Source organism: Lipotes vexillifer, unplaced genomic scaffold (assembly GCF_000442215.2).
Source record: "Lipotes vexillifer unplaced genomic scaffold, Lipotes_vexillifer_v1.1 scaffold982, whole genome shotgun sequence".
Classification (NCBI taxonomy): domain Eukaryota; kingdom Metazoa; phylum Chordata; class Mammalia; order Artiodactyla; family Lipotidae; genus Lipotes; species Lipotes vexillifer.
The window spans coordinates 2,506,789-2,517,060 of NW_006789467.1; the positions used below are offsets into that span (position 1 = coordinate 2,506,789).

Here is a 10,272-nt window from a genome sequence, read left to right on the forward strand (position 1 = left end):
GGCTGCTGAGCCTGTGTGTCCGGAGCCTGTGCTCTGCAACGGAAGAGGCCACAACAGTGAGAGGCCCAACGACAACAAAAAAAAAAAAAAAAAAAAAAAAAAAAAGTTAATCAGAGGTTTTTTAAAGAAAAGAAAAGCACTCTTTTCTAGGTTTAGTGTTTCATATTTTGTGTTTCTTTAAAAATAAAGCTTGATTAACTTTCTCCGGATCATAACATTTTGTCACTGTTTATTTGTGTATGTGTACGTGTATACACACACGTATGGCAGAACCCAGTTCTGAAAAGTGAAATGGTAGATTTAGGATGAGATTAAGCCAGGAGTGGTCGGCAGCAAGAGCTCCTGTTTATTGCTGCCTGTTTGGGGAAAGGTGATGGTTATCAGCCACTAAGAAGGTTTGTGTGTCGTTATTGGTGGTAGTTCAGCTTGCAAGAAGCTCCAAGGAATTTGTAACCGGAGCCCCAGGCTTAGTGAATGTTAAGTCAGCAACAGCAGGGTTTGTGGGGGGGGAATCCTCTTGTTGTAGCCAGCTGTTCATCGTATCAAGACCCCATCCCCCAGAGTCCCCTTAAGAGGCAAGAATATCTGTGGACAAGTGTTTTATTTGTAGAGAAGATGGACACTTTAGGTTTTAAATGAATTTCGTGAAACTGACAAAAATATGTGTATGCTTGTTATTTTTAGACAAAATCCAGGAAAAGTATATTATCTTTCTAATTTTCTTTCCAACATTCTTTTTTGAATAAAGAGCTATTCTAGTTTAGCTTGAAAAGTTTCTTTTAGTTGCTATGTGAGAAAAGGGAATAATTACACTGATAATACACACAAACATATCTATATAAAGAGTGGAAATCATCTCGTTCCATGTAGATTTGTGTTGTTTTTGTTGGCTTTACGCGCTCTTTGGCTCTCTGTGGTGCTGACTAGATGTTAACGTTAATTGAGTTGTGTGCCTGCTGTTGGTAAAACAGCCGACAGACCTGTCGTCACTAACCCCTGTCTCCTGGGAAGGCCAACGGCAGTGTGCTTGTCACTGTTTGTAAAGGATGCCAAAAAATGTCTCTTGCCAGGTAAACGACTTTTGGAATATGTCACAGGAAACAAGGCGTTCACTGGAAGTCTCCTTGAAGAGGGGTCTTCTTAACTCGCCAGTCTTTGCCCTGCACTTCTCCCCCTGGGTTACCGCTGTCTCTGTGTCCTCGGCAGGCTCTCCCGTGCCGCAGCCTCCACCGCCACAGCCACTCTTGTTGGGTGCTAGACTGCAGAGCGCCTCCACCCTCACCGACATCTACCAGAGCAAGCAGACGCTCAGAAAGCAGCACTCGGACCCCGTGTGCCCGTCCCACACCGGGGCTGGGTGCAGCTGCTCCCCCCAGCCCAGTCGGCCCGGCAGCCTTGGGACCTCTCCCACCAAGCACGTGGGGTCCTCCCCGCGGAGTTCCGACTGGTTCTTCAAAACTCCATTACCAACAATCATTGGCTCCCCTACTAAGGTGTGTTTATTAAGCCCTTTTGTAGATGTTGTGATTTTGCTAAATTAACATTTATTAACTGGGGCGTTTTGTTCTGGGTGGTCAGCTGAGGCCAGCAACAGACCACAGGAGAAATTGAAATAGAGAAGTTGGTTACTCACCAGTCCTGGAAGAAGCAGCCAGATGCCACACGGGGAAGTCAAGTCAAAGTGCAGAGAGAGACAGGACCTGGGCACATGCCTTATTAGGGTCTGTGGGTGGAGTGCTCTGGGGTTCCTGGGCCAGGGCTGGATGGGTCCATCCAAACCAAAAGAGCAGGGTTCTGATAAGTTCCACGGGGGTCTTGTCTAAGGGGCACACAGCAGGAAGGCCCTGGGAGACGGGGGGAGATCACCAGGCCTGTCAGGGAAGTCGTATCCGGAACGTACATTTATTTGCGATTCTGTGGTCTGCTGTCTAGGGCGTGTGCTTGTACAAGGGGCTGGTGTCAATTTAAGGTCCCCGCAGGCCACATAGCCAAGCACAGTGGACGTGGAAGCTGCAATGCCATGGAGTAGCTTAACCCTCAGTAGTAGGTCATGAACTGGTATCATAAGTACTTTATAGACAGCATTCAGGAAGAGGATAGCTGCAATTTAATCAGCACCTGCCGTGTACCAGGCAAAGTGTAAGTCCTTTACTTGCTGAATGCTTTATATACACGTTCCCATTTAATCCTGAAAGAAGGAAACAGGCCTAGCGTAAATGAACTGTCAAGGTCACAGAGACTGGAAGCAGAAGAGCCGGGATTTGAATCCAAGACTGACAGAGTCTGGAGTCTCTGCTCCAGCTACTGTGCCATAAGCCTGACGGTTCTGAACATTCCTACGTCATAACAACCAGTTTACATGTGTTCCCTTAGACCACGGCTCCTTTCAAAATCCCGAAAACGCAAGCGTCTTCCAACCTGCCAGCCTTGGCCACTCGCCGCGGGCCTTCTGAGGGGCAGTCGAAAGATGGGAGTGACCCACGGGGATGCTCTCACTGTCTCTCAGTACAAGGAGGGGAGAGGCAGAAGTCCGAGCAGCAGGTCAGGGCAGCATTTGGCAGGTAAGAGATGCCATTTCCTTCCAGCCCTAAACATGGAAACTGTAACAGTGCATCCATTCCTATCATAAAACAACCAGACCCGATTAGGAGCTGGTTTAATGCCCGTGGTCAATGACACTGTACACGTGTAAGGAACTGCATACACTTAGAACCTCTGAAAACCATAGCTGTTGCCTATACCTGTGGGAGTCCAGAGCTCTTCCTGAGTTTCCTGAGTAGCCTGTTTCTGCCTTTTTGTTTATTTTGGGTATTGAAGTTTATCTCTACCTTGAATTGTTCGGTCTCTATTTTTTGTCTCCTTGTTCTCTGACTTTCCTTTAACCCTTTTATGGCTTGGCTTAAATCACCCTTATTACTGATATGTCTGTATTTTTTTAAAGTATACATTTACATTATTATCATTCTTCTTTTTAGATCTGTCAGTACTGGGAAATTAGCAGATCAACCAGTAAAAACACCTTTAGGTGGACATCAGGGCAGCACGGACAGTTTAAATACAGAACGTCCAATGGATACAGGTAAGAGAAGTCCGGTTTCTTTTTAGGCAGGTAATCTGTTTGTTAACTTTCCTATTGCTGCTGTAACATATTACCACAAGCTTGATAGCTTAAAAACAACACAGATGTATTATTTTACAGTTCCGGAGGGCAGAAGTCCACAGTGGGTCTCACTAGGCTAAAATCCAGGTGTAGGCAGGGCTGGTTCCTTCTGCAGGCTCTCGGGGAGAGTGCACTTCCTGGCCTTTTGCAGCTTGGGGGCTGCCCTCATCCCTTGGCCTGTGGCCCCTTCGACCGTGAAAGCCAGCAATGGCCAGTCTAGACTCAGACCTTCTGCCCCGTTAGTCTACACTTAAAGGACCCTTGTGATTACATTGGACCCACTGGGTAATCTCTTTAAGTTCAGCTGATTAGCAGCCCTGGTTCCATCTGCAGCTTTAGTTCCCCTTTGCCGTGTAACATAGCCTATTTACAAGTTTCAGGGGTCAGGACGTGGGCCTCTTTGGCTTGGGCGTTGGGGGTAATTACTCTGCCCATCTACTTCTGTTGACTGTTCACGAACCTGTTGACCAGATTGCTTCATCCAGTCCCTGTCATCTCATCTAATTTCTTAGGAGCCTGTGAAGATAGGGACATGTTCAGTGTCTTGATGATCGGCAGCCCATGAGTTAGAAGTTAGATGCTGACCAAGATTGCTTTTTATCAGTAGGATAACACTGGCCAAAGTTGCCTTACACATATGAACTCTTGAGCATTTCTTATACAGCAAGCCCAACCTATAGAGAACCATAGATCACTGAGATCCCTGGCTCTTTCATAGTTGTTCCAGGGAACTTCATGTCCGTGGACCCACATCTAGATTACTTTAGACTGCTTATCAAAAAATGAAAACAAAGGGCTGGCTCCAGACCCTAACCCAGACTTGTTTAATCAAGTTTTCTGGGAAAGGAGTTTAGGAATCTGTGTCTTTAACAAGCTCCCCACGTGATTATTATGTCCACTTAAATTTGAGTCAGTATTGGAGCCTCTTTGTTCTTCTTTTCTCTGTAATTCTTTTACCGTCTCTCCCATGAGCCTCCAAAGGAGGAACTATCTAGACCAGCAAACACCCGAGTATGGTTTCTGTGCTGTAGGGCTTGATATTTCACTCCACCGTCATCTTGCTGGCATGGTTTCTGAAGAGAAGTCTGGTGTAATTCTTACCCTCATTCCTCTTATAAATGAGGTGCTTTTTTTCTTTGGCTTCTTTCAGGATTTTTTCTTTGATTCTCTGCTGTTTGACGATGAAATGCACAGGTGTAGACTATTTGGCATTCTGACCGCTTGGTGTTCTTTAAGCTTCCTGGACTTGGAAGGTTTGGTTCTGCATTTATTTTGGAAATTTCTTGGTCATCACTACTTCACATATTTCTTCTGTTTCTTTCTCTTTCTCCTTTTGATATTCCTCTTGCACATATATTATATCTTTGTAGTTGTCCCACAGTTCTTGGATATTCTGGGATTTTTGTTGTTGCTGTTGTTGTTTTAATTCTTCTTTCTCTTTGCTTTTCAGTTTTGGAAGTTCCTATTGACATATCTTCAAGCTAACTGATTTTCTTCTCAACCATGTCCTGTTAATGAGCTCATCAAATACATTCTTCATTTCTGTGTCAGTGATTCTGACTTACAGCATTTCCTTTGAGTCTTTCTTAGAGTTGCCATCTCTCTGCTTTGTTACTCATTTGCTCTTACATGTTGTTTAGTTTTTCCATTAGAGTTCTTAGCATTAATCAAAGTTATTATAATTTCTGGTGTGATAAGTCCAATATGTGTGCTGTATCTGAGTCTGGTTCAGTGCTTACTCTGTCTCTTCAAGCTGTTTTTACAACTTTTAGCTTGCCTTTTAATTTTTGTTGAAAGCCAGAAATGATATTACTAGACATAGAATTGAGTTAAATAGTGTGAGGTGTTTTTTTTTGTTTATCTGGCTAAGAGTTAGGCTGTGTTTAGTGTTTGCTGTAGCCATAGGTATCAGGGTAAACTTTTCTCTGGTGTCTTTGTTTTTGTCTCCCCTGTTGTCTTTGAGTTTCCCTAGATACCCCTTCTTAAATGCCTAATTCTATATTTTCTTCTAAGAAAATATGAGCTATAAAACAGCTTAGGGACTTCCCTGGTGGCACAGTGGTTAAGAATCCGCCTGCCAATGCAGGGGACATGGGTTTGAGCCCTCGTTCGGGAAGATCCAACCTGCTGCAGAGCAACTAAGCCCGTGCGCCACAACTACTGAGCCTGCGCTCTAGAGCCCACGAGCCACAACTGCTGAAGCCCGTGCACCTAAAGCCTGTGCTCCGCAACAAAGAGAAGCCACCGCAGTGAGAAGCCTGTACACCAGCCCCCACTCTCCACAACTAGAGAAAGCCCGTGTGCAGCAACGAAGACCCAGCACAACCAAAAATAAATAAATAAATTTATTAAAAAAGCAAAAACAAAAAACAGCTTAGCTCTTAGTTTCTCCACTTTCTCACCAACGTTTGTTATTTGTGGTCTTTTCGATGATGATCATTCTGACAGGTGTGAGGTGATGTCTCACTGGGATTTTTATTTGCATTTGCCTGATGATTAGCGATGTTGAGCATCTTTTCATGTGCCTGTTGGCCATATATATTTTTTGGAAAAATAACTATTCAGGTCTTCTGCCCGTTTTTTTAATCAGGTTGTTTCCCCACATATTTATTCCCAGTTCTTGGTTTCCACCTTTTCACATTATCCTCAGGTGTGACGGCAATTCACGTAGAAGTAACTGAATTGTAGGCCTTGGTGAAAAGAAGATTCACAGCTGTGAAGAGATTACCATAAAATATTTTTAATGGAGATCTGTATTGAATTTTCTGTTTTTAAGAGGAATAAATGCTTATTGTAAAAAAAACAAATCTAATATAAAAGTAAAGGTGTCCCTATAAAACCACCCTCTGACACGTGACACATTTGGTGAACTTTTTATTGCAGCCCCTGCAGGAGCCTGTGGTGTTGCACGGGCTCCTTCTGTGGGAACAGCAGCGAGTCCCAGGGCTGTGCTGTTCACGGTAGGGTCTCCTCCACACAGGGCTGCGACCCCTGCTTGTACCCACATAGTCCTTCGGACAAGAACCACCTCAGGTGAGGATTGTCTTAGTTCCACCTTGGGCTCGTGTTTGGTGTGCAGATTCTGATAATGGCTTAATGGTGTGACGTAGTTTTTTTACCAATGACGTGGAGATAGCGATTTACTTTACCTTAAAGGGTTATGAAGAGTAGATGAGGGGACTTCCCTGGCAGTCCCGTGGTTAAGACTCTGCATGGGTTTGGTACCTGGTCGGGGAACTAAGATCCCGCATGAGACAATACTTGTGGGGGGAAAAAAAATTTGCAAAATGAAAGGTACTATGTTATATATTTGTAATAATATATATGTAATTTTATAACATTATTACATAAATGTGACTTCACAGTGAAGCAGCTATGCATATTGGTGCTTCTTAGCTTATATTGAAGGCTTATTTTAGTACATCCAGTAAATTTTTTGAAGATGATAGATTGTTGTTTATTTTTGGTTTTGTGGGTTTTTTTAGAAACCTAGGTTTCACCTTTTTTTGGGTACTTTGAGTCCCAGTCTTTGCACTTAATCCTATATCCTACTTCTGGATAGGCTGATAGATTGGTCTTATCAGCCATAGTCTATAAATAGGTAATTGGTACCAAAAATTAAGAAAGTATTTAGATTGGACTTGAGTTATCATTTGACATCATATATTATACCTTGTGTCCCTTAAGTTCTCTTATGCTAAATCAGTTACTAATCAAGATACAAGTAGATTAATAAGCAAAGGTTATAAATAGATAATGAGAGTGGAAAAAGAGCTAATAATCTTGATTTTAGGATTATTAAGAGTATTAAATAATAAGAAAATACCACTTTGAGAAAATAACTTTTTATACCTGTTAACTAAGCCAACATTTAAAAAATGTAATGCCCCATGTTATTGAGGCTTAGTGGGATCTCTGCGCTCACTCACGGCTGCTTTAGAAAATAGCATGGCAAATCTTACAAAGAGCTATTAAAATATTTATAGTAATATTTGATCTGTGGTAATCCCATTCTGTTCATAAGGCCACTTACAACAAAGTGGTCTTATAAAGTATTTATCACAAATAACTCAAAAGAAGGAAGGATTTCATTACAATGTTATTGGTGGCACTAAAAAAATCAGAAATAGTCTAAGTGCCCCCACATAAGCGTTGGGGTGTAATTTTAGTGAAGCGCACACATCCGCTGAGTTCTATCACCGTGAGGACTGTGGAGCAGCAGGGAGAAATGTGTATGTTAGAAATTTGTTTAAAACAGAATTTAAAAGTAGCTGTGCTGATTCTGTAAGGAATGAAGGTGAGCCTGGGAAGATAAAGGCTGTTCGTGGGCTCAGGGAGGGGTCGGGGGCCTTCCTTTTAATGCTTCCTCGCCCGTCTCCACAGGGGGCTCCAGCGGCTCCGGAGGCTCCCTGGGCTCCGCCGGGGGCCGTGTGTCTGGGGGCTCCCCGCCTGGGCTGTGCTCGGGGTCTCCCCCTCTGGGAGCAGAGGCAGCTCCCAGCCTGAGACACGCGCCTTGTGGTGCTTCACCCCCCAGCCTGGAGGGGCTCGTCGCCTTTGAAGCCCCTGAACTGCCCGAGGAGACGCTGATGGAGGTGGGAAGAGACCCTGTGACGTGTCACTTACGGGGACCCCGAGGAGAGTGTTGGTGACAGGAGGACAAAATCCCCCTAACCTTTCCTATTTGGAACATTGCTCATATATTTTCAGAATAATGTTGACAGTGACACTCATTCATAGCAAGCTTTGGTTGACAGGAAGTGACGCATACAGATTTTGTATTCTTAATTTCTTTATCTGAAGTTTATTTACTACTTACAGGACTTTTAAAGCTTAATCTTTTTCCTAAAACCGTAACTTTTTATTCTCAAAGCTTGCTTTTCTTCATAAGATAAAAATGATACACTTAAACTTAGGTTTAAAAAAATAAATTAAGATGCCAAATCAGTCAGTAAAGCTGAGGAATAAAGCTGCCCGGCAGACTGGACAGTCGCGTGTGTACACCAGTACCTTCCCTCCGCGGAGCCAGGTCTCCAGGGAAAAACACATCGGAACGTGAAGTGTGCTGAGCACAAATGCAGAATAGAGGTGAATTTTATGATTCCAGAGCCTCTGCTAGCTAATTCCTCAGTGTCGACTCTAGGACAGTGTTCCATAGACTGCACCTCCTCCAGGTCAACTAAAGAACAATTTCTCTTTCCATATTTCTATTGTGTGTGAAGGAAAATTAAGTATTTCACATAAAAGTTATAAAATACTGCATGCAAAATTTTAATAGTGATTCTGTAGTAAGTTTAAGTTGTAATTTTGAAAATATCTATAAGATTAGAAAAGCAATCTTCAGAGTTTTTTCAGTCTCCATCAAATTAGGCATAAATTATGTTCCAGTATGTATTGGAATATATAGTCTGATATGCTGTCATAGAGCAGAGAGACTTTCAAAGGTTGATTGGTTTATTCTTCTGTCTTTAGTACACTGATTCTCATCCCTTTTTAACCATAAAAGGAGAGTGAGAAACTTAGTCTTATTTGAGATTTCAAAATATATTTATAGCTAAAAACAAACCTCAAAACATAAATTTTAGAGTACCCATTTTTAATGCGCTGCTATTAATGTCTATCTATACTCCACTCTTTAACTGAAAAGATCACAAAACTTAGAGCCTTGGTATTAGGAATCACTGTTAACTGAAGAGCCACCAGAAATTAAAATAAAGTGTCTCTGAAATTGTAAGTCAGTAGAATTCATTAAACTATCAAGAAGTGTGGTTTACTGCACAGAATATCCTTTCATTCTTATATCTTGGTATCTATTCTGTCATGTTTCTGTCTCACGTATATTGATTTAATTGTTCTGTGTTTCGTTTTTTTCCTGGTGCAAGTACAATGACCTCATATCTTTGAGGCTGAATTTTATGGGTGCTCTCATACATCCATACACACAAACACATGACACACTCTTGTTTGGTTTCATTTGTGTTTATTTTTCTCACAGTTTTCTGGAATTTAAAACTTTCATTCTCCTTTGATCATTCTGACATTCATAAGTATAGAAAACATTAGCAGTGGCCACAGTTTATGTGCAGAAATGAGTGTGCGCCTCTCCTTAACCTGCAAGTTTCTAAGATGATTGGCTTTGCCGCAGCGAGAGCACACAGACACCTTCCGCCACCTGAACGCAATGCTGTTGTTCACGGAGTGTGTGCTGGACCTGACGGCCGTGCGCGGGGGAGACCCGGGGCTCTGCGCGTCCGCGGTCTCCTTGTACCAGATCCAGGAGAGCGCGGTGGTGGACCAGATCAGCCAGCTGAGCAAAGACTGGGGGTAGGTGCCCCCTTGCTGTCCATCTCCAGAGGCTTCCTGCCCTCTGTAAACTGGTGTCCAAGCTGGGGGCCGTGTCATCCACTGAAGGTCATGGGCGTCTCTGAGTTATCTCATTGTGCTCGATTTCACTGTGTGAGCCAAGACTTGGAGGTTCTGCAGCCTTGGTGTTTCCTTTCCTGTAAATCATGCTGTTAAGATATTTGACGATAAAGAGATTGTATTTTTATCTGAGTGCACCCGTTGTATTCGAAGTACACGCGTCTTTCTCCATGCCGGCCCTTCTCCCTTCAGGAGGTGTTCATGCACTAAAAGTGTCAAGGGGAATGATGTTCCCTTAGAGAGACTGTTGTGATGGGGCACTGGCCTGTCGGTTCGCAGGCTGACGCTCTGCTTGCTGTCTCTGGGTGCAGGCGGGTGGAGCAGCTGGTGTTATACATGAAGGCCGCACAGCTGCTGGCAGCCTCTCTGCATCTCGCCAAAGAGCAGATCAAGTCCGGGAAGCTGAGCCCGTCCACGGGTGTGAAACAAGGTACAAGCGGAGCGTGACGGGGCTGCTTTTCCCCTTACACTGGGAAGGGGAGTTTCTGGTGAGGGGTCACCGTGGTATTAAGCATGCTTAAATGGGAAAAGATGCTGGCTTTTCTGTTTTTTGGTTTTGCCATTTAGCCGATACAGGGAGCAGTCAGAATTACTTTATTCTCAGTCTTCACTAGGAGAGAGAACATGTGGAAGAATGATTTCCAGTCACTTTTCTCAGTGATCGTTTAGCGTCGCTTTCCATAAATCAGCAG

The 10,272-nt window shown here is 43.4% G+C and overlaps 1 protein-coding gene across 1 annotated transcript in view; it reads left to right on the forward strand.

Moving 5' to 3' along the window:
• The window catches only part of ULK2 (unc-51 like autophagy activating kinase 2), a 63,558-nt gene that overhangs the window by 49,726 nt on the left and 3,560 nt on the right, over nucleotides 1-10,272 (forward strand). The window contains exons 17-23 of the mRNA XM_007462669.1: nucleotides 1,207-1,493; nucleotides 2,374-2,561; nucleotides 2,976-3,079; nucleotides 6,044-6,193; nucleotides 7,544-7,752; nucleotides 9,303-9,481; nucleotides 9,892-10,010. Of these exons, the coding sequence (XP_007462731.1) occupies nucleotides 1,207-1,493; nucleotides 2,374-2,561; nucleotides 2,976-3,079; nucleotides 6,044-6,193; nucleotides 7,544-7,752; nucleotides 9,303-9,481; nucleotides 9,892-10,010 (1,236 nt within the window). The remainder of the gene's footprint in view (nucleotides 1-1,206; nucleotides 1,494-2,373; nucleotides 2,562-2,975; nucleotides 3,080-6,043; nucleotides 6,194-7,543; nucleotides 7,753-9,302; nucleotides 9,482-9,891; nucleotides 10,011-10,272) is intronic.